At 39.0% G+C, this 15,934-nt stretch overlaps 1 protein-coding gene across 11 annotated transcripts in view; it reads left to right on the top strand.

Moving 5' to 3' along the window:
* Positions 1-14,621, top strand: part of TNS1 (tensin 1) — a 1,530,885-nt gene extending 1,516,264 nt beyond the window's left edge. For all 11 annotated transcript variants that reach the window (XM_069227070.1, XM_069227066.1, XM_069227068.1 and 8 more), the window contains 3 exons: positions 1,993-2,061; positions 3,868-3,897; positions 6,963-14,621. In XM_069227070.1, coding sequence (XP_069083171.1) covers positions 1,993-2,061; positions 3,868-3,897; positions 6,963-7,104 — 241 coding nt within the window. In that variant the 3' untranslated portion in view covers positions 7,105-14,621. The remainder of the gene's footprint in view (positions 1-1,992; positions 2,062-3,867; positions 3,898-6,962) is intronic.
* The last annotated feature ends 1,313 nt before the right edge of the window (positions 14,622-15,934 follow it).

Genomic DNA, 15,934 nt, shown 5'->3' with positions numbered 1-15,934 from the left:
CATAAACCACACCCTTGTTCAATAACTGCACCAGCTTCACATGGAACTCGCATTCCTGCAGACCACACTCTTTTACTTATACCACATTCGCTTTCCATATAACCCCTCTTTCTATAGACCCCACTCAAGTAACCTGGCCTGTGTGCACTTCCCGCAGATCTCACACGCCCATGGACCAAACTTAGATATGCAGGCGACCCTCACTTCGCGTCAATCAAACTCACATGTCACATAATTTTGATCTTAGAACACACTCATTTTTGACAGGTCTCTTCCGCCTTACATAGAATACACCACTCATCACTGCTGCAGACACCACCCATTCCTTAACTGTATAGACTGGAAAGATATTACCTTATAGAACAGCTCTCTTCATACACTGCTGGCTTCTTTTTCACAGACTGATGATTCCTTTTCATAGGCTGATGATTCCCTTTCATAGGCCAACTTCATCAAACATGCCAAACCCTTCTTCCTGTACTCTATAACTTATTGCCGTCAAACCCACAACTCTTCTGCAGATATCATAATTCACATACACAGACAGCATTTTCTTCCCATAGGTCATCCTTTATTTCTGTATAGAAGGTGATCCCACCATCTATCATGCACCACCCATCCCATGTTTTTGTGCGTATCATTTTGAAGCACTCCCAGGTTTACCAGTGTTGGTAATCTAGAAGTGCACCAGAATCCACAGGTGGATACTTAGGGGCACCCAGGCTCTGCCCATGGAACACCTTCACATGGCAGAGTAATGCCAAGCAGCGATTTGTGCTACCTTGCGTTACTCCAGATTTACCAAGCACAGCAGGGCCACGCAAGGTGGTCTTGTGTTGCTTGGTACATCCGACTTAGGGGTTGCTTTGCCCTTGCGACATCCTGTGTGACGCAAGGGCAGCACAATCCCTTGATAAATCTGGTCCTCACTCCTTTCACAGACCACACCCACTTCCCATACACTGCACATTCTCAGTAATTACATTGTAATATAATACGTGCCAGAGCCCAAAGTTGTGCTCGGAAGTCCCTGACCAGCACTATTGAGGTTCGGGGTGCCAAATACGAAGGCTGCGTAGTCTTGTTTTCACCTCATGCCTGTTTCATCCTCCACCAGACGCACCTTACCCTTTTATCTCATTCTTGTACTTTTCATCCTTGATTTCTCCCTTTTTCGCAGTTTTCCATCTTTCTCTTCCTCTTTCTTTCCCCCTTGTGTGTTTTTCTCTTTCTTGCTTTGAATCAAAGTCTGATGAGGAAGAATAAGTGCCAGTCCCCAGAAATGATTGCCGGTGGGGCCCATCCGCAATGACCGGTTCAAACTAAGCACTGCACTTTCCCTTCATAAGTTATGTTTCCCCCACATACACAGCACATATTTCTCCTGGAGTTCTTCTCTTCCACATGCAGATTCTGCCAGTCATTTCCAGACATCACAACTCATCTGTTCAGTGTATTTCAAGCACTTATTCAGTGTATTTCAGATTCATTGTAAACAGATATCTTCCTCTTGTATGACACACATTGATTCTTACCAGTGGTGTACAATTACCCCCCCACAACCCTCTGTGGGGTGTGTGTGGGGAGCAAGCTCCACCGGGCCCCCTCTACTTTGCAGGGGGGTCCCCCTCAAGTTTTGTTACACCACTGATACCTACTCTGCAGTAGAGCTGCACTACAGAAAAGTAAAGAAAACAAGAATAATGTCCTCACAGCCTACCTCTCTATAGACGAAGCTACCCTCAGTTCTGCTATCTACGTATTGGTCCATACGGTTTCTCCATAAACCAATTTTCCTCCTGCCCGCCTGCCTCCTTATCTCATGCTCCTCCCTTTGCTTTGTCCTCTCCAGTTAGTTAGACAATACTCGTGCCCTGTTGTCTGCTCGTTTCCCATACTAGCCTCTGGATATCTAATAGAATGTAAACTTTGTAGAGGTGAGGTTGTCTCAGCATTTACTATCACCTCTTATAACATATTTTCTCGTTACAGGTTGTTCTTCAGAAGACATTATCCCCTGAGCACAGTCACCTTTTGTGATGTTGATCCACAAGAGAGGAAGTAAGTATTTAATTAGAAGTTTGATGTGCATGTCATAAAGTCCACTAATCCTGCCTAACCCCTTATAAAATACTTCATTTCGCAAACGCGGCACCTTCTTGCATTCCAGTGCTGTGATCATATACTGAGTTATGAATGTACTTCTAATATACATATCTCTAGCAATAATATAATGCCCTAAATTGATATCCCCCAGCAACAATTGCTTGTTCATGGATGACTTCAGAGAGAGAGAGAGAGATAAAGAGAGAGAGAGAGAGAGAGAGAGAGAATGGAGTTGAGAGCTCACCTGCAGCCCTCAACGCGCTAAAGATGAAGCACTGATTGAGTTGTCGGGTGGCGTGTCGTGAGATACTTTTCTTAGGACGTGGCGCTAGCGTTCACCGTGTCGGAACCGCCCTAGTATCACCGCACTTGAGCTTGTCCACAGGGGTGTCACACAAGTGTTTTGGAGTTCAGGGCATACATGGCGTCAGCAGCACTGGGAGAAAGATTACAAACTTGGACTTCTTCACTTCCCAACCACATTATTACCAGACAGAGGGCAGGGTCAAGCCTTATAGCTGTTTTTTTTTAAGATAGTGGTCAGTCCATAGGATATTTTCGTAAGATTTCAAGTCAAGAAGAGTTGAGGCCCTCTTTGTGTGATGTCGATGCCTTTTATATGTATATGGAGGTAGTGCTAAATGAACAGTGTTCTGCAAGGTGTTGGTTCCCTTATGTGTGCTGCATTCTTCATCCCCTTGTCTTCATTTATAGCATTCATATTGCAGTTGGAACCTCTCTGAATTGCTGGCATGGCTCTTTTATCTTTCCTGTTCCTTCAACACGAGTTTTGCTGTCAGGATAAGGGCATAGGATTAGAGTTAGTGTAGGGTTGGAGTAAAGTTTACAGATAGGTTTAGGGTTAGTGATAAAGGTATGGTTAGGGATAGAGCGATGCAGTTGCTTATGCGTAGGGTTAGGATTAAGGTTAGAAATGAGGTACGAGTGCCTATTCGAGAATGGGTTAGAAATTAGAGTAAGATGTATAGATACTCTTAGTGGTAGGGGTAGGCTGAGTTAGCCTATGGAAGTCCACTCAATGAGAATAAAAATAGAAAAATGACATAGTTCATTTCAAAGGATGACACATAAACAGTGGATCTCCTGTGAAACTGTTATATACTTCAACTTACTTGACTTGTTCATAGTCTTAATTGTACAACATAATGTGTTAGCTTACAGTACATACAACCTTCTGTGGAGTTTTTGACAACATTAGCTGACACACTTTTCCATGGAAGAAATTAAAAGAAGAGTTTCTGGATTATTTGGAAGGAGTTCAGTTAATGGCACTTAAATTACTCCGGGAATAATAACACTTTTTTAAATTTAGGATGTGAGAGCCACATTATTTTTAGACAAAAAAGGAGAATAACAGGAACATAGTCCCATATTTATACTTTTTTTGCGCTGCATTTACGTCACTTTTTGATGCAAAAGCAGCGCAAACTTACAAAACACAATTATATTTTGTAAATTTGCGCCACTTTTGCTTAAAAAAATGACGCCAAAGCGGTGAAAGAAAAGTATAAATATGGGCCATAGTGTTTAATCTATGAATTACCTCCTGCTTTGTCCTTAGATGCAAGCCTGATATATAGGTAGCCCGGTAGCATAGCTTGTTCATTATCGTATTACTAAGACTGATTCCTGTAGTGACCTGGCAGTGTGGGTGCTGGTCGCTTATCTACCATTAATAATAAGAGTGGAGCTTTATGGGCAAGCACATTAGTAATGGAATTTTCTTTTTTGTCCTTCTAGATGGACGAAGTCTGACAGAGGTCCAGCAAAGTAAGTGTCTTGTTTGCTAATACCAGTCGCGGCGATTGTTGCGTGAATGATGAACTTCATGAGCTATGACTGTTCAGTAGTAATAAGGCTGGAGGCCTGTGCAGCCTTTTCAGTGACCCCACTTATTGGTCACCGATAAGTGTAGTTCTGTTATACATCTAACACGTTTCATCCTTTACACTGCTTTGTGAAGGCTCATACATTGATCAATCACGTCTTAATGGCATCACCCTCAAGTTACAGCGTCAATGCAAAGATGTAACGTGATCATGATGCCATCAAGGACTGACAATTCCTTTTCTAGGGAAAATCAGAAACTACAGAAAAGTAAAAAATTAGAAGAACCTTGTGAGATATACTGAGCCAAGAAAGCTGTGTGAGTAATACCTAAGCCTGGATAAAGCAGTACACATTGCAAACCACATTTTAGCTGCATAATGAAAGTGAAACCATAATGATACTTACCATGTATTATTCTGAAATGGAATTTGGTTACCATTTGAAGGCTGTTTTGTCAGATGAAGATAATAAAAACATGAAAAAGAGAAGGTATCGGAATTGCTTGATGTGCACCAGGATTGAGACATTTGCCCCTGTATATGTATGTAAAGGATTGTTGGTTATATGTCATCATATTCCCATTGTTTGCAACTAGGAATTTGTGTACATCTATTGAGGGCATTCATCATTGCAGACAAGTACAGTGAGTGTATTTTTGTGGTTCACAGGGCTTGTTTCACAAATGATGAGGAATTCCATAGAGGCCTCTATCTGTGATTTGGTAGCTATCCTATGTTTTGATTCATGGTCGTATGAGGCGTTCTGTACTTGGCATGCACCTGTCATTCGTAGCCCTTCATCGTCTGATGAGAAACTATGGGACTAGCTTTGGAAACATGTGTAATTGTGTGAGATGTATTCTGGGGAAATTAGGGTATTTATAGTTAGCATTGCAAACATATTCCATGCTTAGCTTTACTTTATCTGAATAGCAACAATCTGCTGGAGTAGGTTTAGGATATATGTGAAATTTTACCTTTACATTTTCCGTATGGTTAAAACATGTTAATGTTAAAGAATCACTTTGCCTGCAAGCCCTGAAAAACATCAGGGTTATCTCTAACTCCGATTGCACCACGTATGCCACTAAATATAGGTACATGTTTAGAAGTTAATATTTACAGTGGGAAGGACATAGCAATATCAATGGGATTCTAACCATAAAATTCTCATATATACTCCAAGAATGTCTTGCTCCAAGAAAATGTCTATAAACTCTTATGTCTGGCCAGATGATTAATCCCTCTGAGATCTTTTGTGGAAACACAATGGAAAAACAGTTATCTGAGCTTATCACAGTGTGTGCAAATTTGCAACCCACACCATGCTGTATGGAGAACTAAGCAGACATCAAAAGTTTTGTGGTGATATTTGTCGTGGGACTTCAGCATGAAAATCTTGACATTTACAATTATACTTATGTGCTTCTAAAAAAAGCATTCTGCAGAGGACATACTTCATAGAAAATCATTCTCCTCCACAATGGCACTGTGTGTAGCACATCAGTGCAATATGTATCCTTCCATTGTGTTATTGTGCATAAATTTTTCAGTTGAGAACTGTGATCCAAATACATAAATAGCATAAATTGTATGTAATATTAACAATCTTGCAAAAATGAAAAGTGACAATAAAAATTTGCTATGTTAATAAAAAATGAAAAAATTGGGAAAAAATAGGAAACTTGGCAATTTTTTGCAAGACTAGAGAAATTGTCTCCACCGTAAACGTAGCCGCAATTCCATTGCATCAACACCATATAAAATATAACACAAAATTTCCTAATAAGTGCACTGAAGTAGAGGGTTTAGGCTCGAACACATATTGAAGTTCATTCTAGGTCCTATATAGTCATTATAATTAGGTGGTAAAATATATATTTGGATTGGATATAAAGTAAGCTAGTGAACCTCCTTGTACTTTTAGTTTTACTCCAGTTATTGATGGTTTTCACTCTTTCTGATATTCTGAAATGGATTTGTGCCAAAATCTCATCTAAACTGAGGAAGGATTAAATGCATAGTGCCAGTTGAAGTCTTTTCTAGGAAGGGCCACTAGATCCTGCTAGAGATTGATGCTTCTAATTCCAGCACTTTGAGTATTAGAAATTGCTTTACTTTCTTGTATTTTGTTTATTGCTTTTACTGCTGGCATTCGTGTGGTTGCCAAGTATAAAGTGCAGTCATCACATACACTTAACATTCAATTGATACAAAGCACCTTTCAGCTTTTTATTATGCTTGTTTTATCTTGTGATAGAATCATAGACAGATTCAGCTTTGTGTCTGTAATGATGATGAAGAAAGTTCTCAGGGACAAAGTAAAATAAGTCAAGAATATAGTTTTTGATGGTGCTGAACCTGGTGAATGCAGTAAATGAATTGACAAGACATTTCCCTACTCAAGACTTAGGGCCTGATTACGACCTTGGTGGGGAGGATTACTCCGTCCCAAACGCGACGCACATCCCGTCTGCTGTATTACAAGTTCCATTATATTCTATGGTACTTTTAAAATGGCAGGCGGGATATCCGTCACATTTGGGATGGAGTAATCCCCTCCACCAAGGTCGTAATCAGGTCCTAACTGATCTTAAGAGACTGTTTAGAAGTGTAAAGTGTTTAGCAAAAGACATTTTATCACTGTTGTACGTGCATTTTATGCAGTGAAACATCTGAAAATCTTGGTTTTGCGATTTGGGAACTGCTGTGTATGTGAACCGTTGGCACTTTTGCCTATGTAAGTTTGGCATATGCTGGCAAAATGTTTTGTTACGCAATAAAAATAATTACTAGGAAGTATTATGTATGCAAAAATATCCTTATTTTTATTTACGGGTAATGTAGATAACTGAAAAAGTTCAGAGAGATCTTTTTGTTTCAAATTGTTACAAGACCTCTGTTCTCCTATTTAGTAAGCCATCTTACATTAGAATTCTAAAATATTGTTTAAAATCTTCTGAAATCTTCTTAATTCTTAAATGTTCTTCTTTCTTTTCACATAAGACTCTTCGGTTTTGTTGCAAGAAAGCAAGGAAGCACAACAGACAATGTTTGCCATCTGTTTGCGGAGTTGGACCCAGATCAGCCAGCGGCCGCCATTGTCAACTTTGTTTCCCGGGTCATGGAGGGCAGCCAGAAGAGATGAGCCCACAAGATGCTTCTTGCCGTGATTTTTCTGTTTGTTTTTTTCAAAAGAAGGACTTTGAAAGGACAAGCGAAGGAGAGAGCGGAAGTGCATGATGCGGTGGAAGGAAGTGTATTGGGGAAAGTCTAAACGGTGGGGAGAATATACACCTGCAGATAAAAGAGGAAATGATGTCAGCCAATTTCCTGTTGAGGGTAACACGAGTAAAAGCAAAGTGGAAGATTTGGATTTTGAAATCTGATTGACTTTTGGATCATTGTTAATGGAAGGTAAATCCGGCAGTCTCAAAAGTATTTGGAGAACGTTTTGGGAACATCATGCTATTTTGTCCATTTAAAATAAATATTAATTTATACAAAAATAAGTTACTATAAAGATAAGAACACTCTAAAGGCCACAGTTTATAAAATTTTATTTCACAAATATCAGGGTCTATTGCAAGGAAATGCTTTAGACTAAATATCTCCCTCTCCTTCTCGCTGCACCACCCTGAAGCCAATCAGTGAGTCAATGTTGTACTGTGTCATACATTTATTGATATTTTATAAGCACTTAGGCACATATAATTGATTTTACTCTGGCACAGGGTGATGTCAACTTGATTAACTTTGCACATAGTCTCAACTAGCAATGAGAAGGTAATCTCCGAAAGCTGAGAACAAGTCCATTATTGAAAACTTCCAATTAATTAGGGTTATTTTCAGCTGACAGAGAAACAGGCTTTATGAAGGTTATATTAATTTTTCCATTACTATAACTTCACTTGCACTGACTTGAAGGCTTTCACAAAAGTACTTTAGCAATACAAAGGAACACTGGATGCTTGGCCGACCATCAACATTATTGTGTATATTGTGCCTTCAAATTTGGTCTGTCCATTTACACAAATCAATATCTGCTTGGGCTTTGTAATATAGCTCCATTATATTATGGGACATTTCAACCTGTGTAGCGATCTTTGAATCAAAGAATTCTGAAGCTGGTAGCCCAGAGTATCCCATACACTCTTGAATGCAGGGTAGGGTTAATTCAATATATCTATTTCAATTACCACGGAGAACTTCAACTCCTTCCCAGGAGTAAGAAGTGCTATAAAATACTATTATAATACAGTAAAACACAATTTCAGTGAATTTTATTGTCTCACCCTCTCTCCAAATATTCATGTTAAATATGTCTTTTTTACAACTCTGAGTATTTCATTTAAATTACAGTAGGTTTTGAAATTTGTGTCTGACCAGTAACCCGGATGAGATTGGGGTTGGAATATGTGACCCTAATGTAGTGGTGTCATAAATTGGTTATGGAGAACTCCAGAATTTCAGCACTAAAACAGATCATTAAGGAGAGTCATGCTTTAGCTAATGTTGCTGTGACTCATTGCTGGATAGTTTAAGATGATATTGGACATTTTATGGAGTTTCATAAATTAGGTCCCTGGGTAATAGTGTGCAAGTATCTCCTTGCTTCCTTTATTGCATGATTTTGTAAAGCTGCCCTCACTGGGTGGACTCGCGATTATTATAATGCCGCATTATCACTAGACAGTTGATCCAAGAGCACGCTTATTTCAACACCCAATCTGCTCAAACATTCCTCAGGTCTGATGAAGCCTGTTCTGGGAATGTAAAGACGCTGCACTTGCAGGTTCAAAGCTTTGCTTTTGCTTTCAGAGGCAGTATCTGTCCAACCTTCAAAAAATGCTAATCATTCCATTCTCTTTCTTGGGTTGAATTTTAAGAAAATGTACTGGTGGGTGTAAAATTCAGAAACATACCTAGTACCTTTTGTCCAAATCTCTACCAAATGTTTTCATCTACAGAGAAATTCTAGTACAAAAATGTACTATGTCTGTTTTCTGTGATGGTAAGTATAATAATTACTTATGAAAAAAAGGAAATTGTAGCAAACAACTGTGTGTTTTGTCTAAGAGGAGAAAGATGTGCTCCCCATGCGGATGTCCTTTGATGAGCGATGTATCATGCCAAAACCATAAGATATATGTGAATGTTAGGGCCAAGAGAATAGATGCTCAAATCTATGGTTCACGCCGGTGTGCAGGCCCAACAACCTAGTCAGTATTTTAAGGGACTTAAGTCACTGGCAGCTGTGGGTAGTGAAGAGATTATTGGCCCATGGCACATGCTTCATGACTGACGCCATCTTGGATTCTATATTCTGTAGTTTCTGATTGAAAGCACTTTTAGAAAGCATTTTTCCAAGACCTGGATAAGTGTAATGTGAGGAGCCAGCAGAGGGGACCTCTGTCTGTTCAACCCAAAGTACTAAGTGGGGAGACAGATGTGTGCATTCTGATGAGGGCAGCATTATCGGAGCTGCATGTCTTTGAATGACCAACTGCTTCTATAGACTTTTGAGCATATTCTAGATTGAGTATTCTTAAAAGAGTATAGGAGAGTAAGATGTATCCCAGCTGGGGTAGAGAGTGTCAGCATTTCTATTAAAGGTTGAACAGCATACTGCCTCTAACACAAAAAGAAGAGAAAATGTTGTTGCTGCCACCACGCTGGACATGACCCGGACACCCCTTTCACCTTACAAGAGCATTTTCCTGTTATATATAATATATATATGAAATATACTGACAAATACTGTAAGCTAATCAAATTTATGAAAAAAGGTAAAATCTACAAACAGAACCCAAATATTTATTTTTGCCATATTGCTTTGTGTGCATTCTCCTATAAACAGATCTTGTATAGACTTGTCTACTGTATGTATAACTAAATGCATAACAAATGAAAAGACAAAATTTATTTTGACTATATAATAGCCACAAGCAACACAAGCAGATTTCCGAAAGCAACATTTACTTTTGTGCGGAATGTGTAAAAGGAATGTGATGCCTGTTCCCCTTCCTACAGTCTTGTAAATGTTTTTTCCCATTTTGTTCAGTTTTGGATGCTGCATTGAGAGAGGTGCTTGCAAAAAGGGGATGAGTGAGTGAGAGAGTTGGAAGTTTGAGTAACACAAGGGTATTTGGTGTGCAAAGGATAATTATCTAATATTATTTCTATGCCATGTTGGATTCTGCAATGTAAAGTTGGTTCATGGCAATAGGCTGAAGCAGCTTCCTGCCAGCCATTGAGCGTATCCTAAACAGCCGGCTGTTAGATTTGGCTGCTTCGTAAAGTTGCCTAAAATATGGGAAATCACATGAAGAAACGCCTGGCAAGAAATATTGAGAAGACACATTCTGGCGCAAAACATGATACACTTGCACTGTAATGAAAAACATGTCCATAGGAATAGTCTTTAGTTAACATTGTTTTCATTTTCAGATATATTAAGCAAATGTTCACATGCTCCTTACATTTAGAACACTCTCTACCATCCACTGGTATTAGCTTTAAAATTCATGGTTGTCCGCTTGTTGACAAATATTTCCTTCAAGTTATTCTGTGCCTTTTTCAAACAACTGGGTCTGTGTTATAATGTGTTTATTTCAAGTCAGGGTATAAAGCTATTGACTGGTCAAACAGCAATTGCAGAATAATGCAAGAGATCAAATCTTACCCAAACTGCAAAAATAAATGAAGGTTTGGTCTTAAACAGGAGGTGAACAAGGACCTTCTAAATATTTTGGGAGAGGTAAGGTATCTGTGTTGGGGAACAGGCAACAAACATGCCGGTGCTTTAAGGGCTTATCTATAGTGGCACCAGCATTCGGAGCTTCAGCATGGCAACCATCAAGCAATGGCCATTGTGTTCACCCTTACCAAGACACGTCACTTGCCTTGAAGTAAGTGCAACGTCAGCTAGAATCGAACTAGCTGTACTCACTTACACAATGCCTAACATACATTTTCTGTTCTACTGTTTTGTCCCATCCAGTTCTCAAAACTATGAAATTGGCAAAATGAGGGCTTTATGAATGAAAAAGTGTTGGGATTTCATTTGTATGTATTTATTTATGAAGTCATTTGAGCACCTACAACCATTTGTAGCATGTAGCAGAGTAACTAAGGGAAACACTGTAACCAGCACTAGGCCAAAGCTCACACAATCTCTGTTTGGCAAAGTGGGACTTAAACAGAATGCCCCTAATGTGCCTTACACCCTAGACTCTGTTCTTCATTGATACCCAAGAGGTGAAGGTATAAGATATAACTGTTTCAATCTTTTATAAGCTTAAGCTCTGTTCCTTTCTGTCTTTGTGAAGGAATGTCTAGTGGCTGCTGTCACTGGGGGAAACCTGCTCCTTTCACATTGCTGCTAATAGGACTACACCGCTCTGTTAATACAAGACAAAGGATAGAGTGTATCCTGTTTAACTTGCTATACCTAACTATATAAATAGGCACACTTTTTGCTACCACAGCTATGTTTTCCCTTCTATATTTTGAGTTCAGTGTGCAAAGAGCCTGATGTGCTAAAACTGTGTGTATATATAAATCACAAGCACATAGTGTGCTAACTATTGGCCACTATTGGCTTCTTTTGGCTACAGGGCATGAGAGGCATGAGATACATGGATGCACCGAACACCTTTTAATTTCTGTCTTCTCAGAGGGGTGACAAATATAAACATTTTTGAGTATACTCCCTTGGTTTCCTATAGCCATGAAAAATGTGCCTTTGCCAAAATTGTGCTGCAAGGTCCCTAATATCATCACCCTCAGCATCCAATGCAGTGTTGCTGCTGACTGAAACACTGTCACGTGGAGAGTTTGCTGAAGGGAATTTTTATTGAGTATCATTATTTTCACACATTTATTGCTATTTGCCTTTGAAAAGAGAAAAGCATTATTGTGCATGCTTTTGATTTTGACTGTGATTGCACCTTTCTCCTCTTACACTGCACTGTGGATGGTGATTTCTTCAGTCATTAGAAATTCTTATCTGTTGAAGACGATGTTATTCAAAAACTGTACTTTATTCTAGTTAAAGCTTAGCAACACATTGATGTATGGCATCCTACTACAAACCAGATGCTTGTTTTGCTGAGCCTTAGGTGGACTAAATTAGAACTGAGCAGGGCACTTTCAAGGGTGACCCAGTCTGCCAGTTTTGAAAACTGGTAATAAAAATGATATTTAAATTACCAATGTTAGACAGATTTATGACAGGGAATAGCTTCTGAAATTGTCATTGTTTTCCAAATTGAGTTTCAGCCAGAGAGAAAGCTGCAGCTGTCATTATAAGATTTTCTTATGACCAAGTTGGGTACTTACATTGCAACTTAAACATATACTTAAAACTGCATCTATTCTTGCCAAAGAATTTGCGTAGTGTGTTTGCCCCATTCCCACCACATCCTCAATTGTTAAATGATTTTATTTGGCGTTCCGGAGCACCGTGCCATAAATGACTGGTGTTCTGATTACAGATCTTGGCTGGTAAGGCATCCAAGGGGTACATGTCTACAATTGGATATGCCAACATAGCTTCCTTGCACAGGATGTATTCTCCGGTTCATACAAATATTGGATAACTTTGGCTGCTGTTCTGCCTGCACGCAAGATGGATTGGTGTGGAAGATTACAATTTGAAACCTTTCACTTTGTTGTGTAAAGAGACTGCAAATCAAGTTTTACTCACTGGCTTTGAGTCTCTCACCTTGGAAAGAAATATTGCCATTGGCCAGCCTCAATACCCCTTTTTGGCTGTCATGGATCTTCACACCTGTGAAGCAAATATTTTACCCTAAATCATTTCAATGTTGTACCAAAATTCATATAATACTCTTCTGATCTTCAGATCAGTAGTTGGTTCAGGGGAACAAAGACCTACAAATGTACATGGCTGTGATGAATGGGTCACCTAGATAGTCACAGAAGGGTGTATAGTTAAGCTAATTCCTTGGTAAATGGCGCTCATGGCTGAAATCCTCGCTTGTTTGTATGGATCTGGTACCCTTGGACTTAAGGCAGGCCCATATGGCTCACCATAACCTATCTTTTACCTTAGTAATGAGACAGGGGAATTGTGTTCACTTTAGACACATCTTAAAATGCTAACAGCATTAAAAAGAGAGATGTGTGTGAAAGGAAAAAAGGAGAAAATGTTTCCAACCACAATAACGGCCAGATAGTAGGAAAACTATACAGGAGTTCAGATGTCCTCTACGAGTAGTTTGGAATCGCTGTCATCATACCGAATAAGACTGTAAACCTGCACGAAGTGGGCTCCAAAGCACAGAAGGAAATCCAGTGCTCTAACCTATGAGAGAATGGAAAGAAGAAAGACAATATAAAATGAAAAGACAAAAACTAGTTCACTGTCACTATAGAAACTGTCAACGTAAATAAGAACTTGACAATAAATGCACATGTAAAATGAAAATGCAGGAAAATAGAATATATGTTGCCCCTGACTGTGGTCCACATGACTTCCCAAAAAAGGTTAATAAATTATTACTTAGCAGAAAAGGTTCTGGTCCTTCCTCAGCACAGAGAGAATGAATTTAGCTTGGATGGCCCCTTAACTTTGTTTTACAGAGCACTTATTATTTGGGTTAGTCTGCATAAATGAGTAATATTTTTACAATCAACAGAAATCAATGGACAGACAATGTCATTTCAGTAAAGTTAACTGAGTGTTTCTAAGGCGAAAACCGATAAAGAGAATCTTTCAAGGAGGATAAGAAAATTTCAATATTCAATTTTTTGGGGACATCCCTGATCATGCTGGGCAAACACATTTGAATAGAGTTTCTTATTCTGCACAGAAAACTGCCCTGGCTTATGTTCTGTTCCTCGGATTTTAACAGGTGCAGTATTGTAGAATTCTCCACCACCAGGGTAGGTAGAATTTCTCTTCATTCGAAAATATGGTGTAACATTTGCCAAATGAGACAACGCTGCCCATCCTGGCACAGAATCACTGGGTAGAATTATTTGACCTCCATGCCACCAGCAGGGCATCACAAGGTATTCCTTATACTTGTAGACCTCCATTCATTTCAGATCAGATCCCCGTCCATGATTTGATAGCTGTACCAGACTAGTTGTTGGCACGTTCACTTTGCAGATCACATGCAGCAGCCTGAAACCTCACAAACAAGCATATACAGCAGAGCAGCTTTTGCACCTGGGTTCTCAAAAATGCATTTAAAGTTATATTTATATATATATTTTTGTATTTCTAAACTGAGTTTGAGTCAACCTTTTTTTTTCTTCTATCAACCGTTACATTTGCAAATCAGTGTTAAAAGACATTTTGGAAACAAATTCTTTGCTTTCTGCATCACAAGTTTTCTGACATCAGTTAACTCCTAAATGAAGCGATTACTTTAAAAATAAAGAAAAATAGATACAAGAGTCCCATGTTGTGTTTATATAGTTGGAAATATACTTTGCATTTTGTATCTTTGTGTCCATAACTGTATCACTTGTATAAATATGTCTTGTGTTACTCAGCATACATGTGCATATGTTCACAATTGCTTGCCTCCCTCCCCCATCTGCCCCTCCTTTGTACAGATGTCTGCAATCCTTTGTAATGTAAGTGAAAAAACAGATTATATAAAAATATACCGTTGCTTGGAATGCCAAGTTGTTGTCTGACTATTGAAATTGATTCCACAAATTTGTCACTGTGAGCTGGGCTGTGAGTCTATAAAAGAGTTCCCTGCCAGGAATGGACTCTTGCAGACCAGATGCTTGCAGGTCTCAATGAGCTTCTGTGTGTCTTAGATGCCACTGAAACATTAATCTAATCGCTGCTTCAGTATCGGTTGACTAGTGATGTGGAACATTCTCTACTGCTCTGTCGCTCTGTTGTGGATGGTCTTCCGCCCGAAAACATGTTCTATAATGTTCTGTTGCCTTGGTCTACAATGTTGGTCCACAAGCGCAGAATACTTGCATCATTTTCACATGGGGTACATTTTTAGATATTTCACCCTGGATACATTTACATACTAGAAACTGAATTGCAATGGGATTCTTAGTTACATAGTAAGTGGTTAGTGTGAATATTTAACAAGAGCTCAGCTTTCAAGGAACCAATTTTGCTATACCTACGCTTGCTAAAGGAGCCGCCATGCTTGGTTAAAAGAGGGGTAAGCAAAGTACAGCCCGGGGACCACATGTGGCCCTCCTGACTTTTAATTGCGGGCCCCTGTAGAACAGGAGCACTGGGCTACTGTTCACTTGACAGAGCAGGAACATTCAGAAAGCTGTGAACCAGGCATAATTTATTTACACATTAAGTAAAGTAACAGTAGAGAAGCAAAGAATGGGTCCTAGGCAATTTATCTTTAGAAATATCTTTAGTTTTCAAGACATCTTGCACTAAACATGTAAAAACATGATAAACTCTCTGCAAACTTCAAAAACTTTATTAACATGCATGAGCATTTTACCTTTTAGATAAGATTATATCATTATATTGAAAGTCATTTATTAGCAGTGATAGTTTTCAAACATGATCTTGGAAAATTTCATGCCGCCCCAATCCTGAAAACAATGCTATTAGTGAACCCAGAGGCAAGTCCTTTGTTAGGTGCACCTTGTGTGTAGCCTTGGTTGTTATATAATTGAAACAACAATATAGTTTATTAAATAAAACATAAGAGAAGGTTTTGTACAGGACATATCTGGAACTCATGTATTTCAAAGGACTCTCGTATGTGGTAATGTAGAAAAAGAAGCCAAATTGAAATTAACCAATTTCCTAGGATCACACAATTTGGTCAAGTGGGGAAGCCAAGACTGATACCAGGTTTTCCGGTTTCAAATTTTGCTATTCAGCCACCAGATAAATATCTCTTTCCCTTTCACGTTTTACATTAGAAGTTAATGCTTTGACTTTAATTCTTGATGCACGAAAATAGAGCGCTGGTCACATGAAAGCTTGGTTTATT

This window comes from Pleurodeles waltl, chromosome 3_2 (genome assembly GCF_031143425.1).
Source record: "Pleurodeles waltl isolate 20211129_DDA chromosome 3_2, aPleWal1.hap1.20221129, whole genome shotgun sequence".
Lineage (NCBI taxonomy): Eukaryota > Metazoa > Chordata > Amphibia > Caudata > Salamandridae > Pleurodeles > Pleurodeles waltl.
The sequence above is the reverse complement of the archived record's forward strand: the minus strand, read 5'-3'. Positions and strand labels throughout refer to the sequence as shown.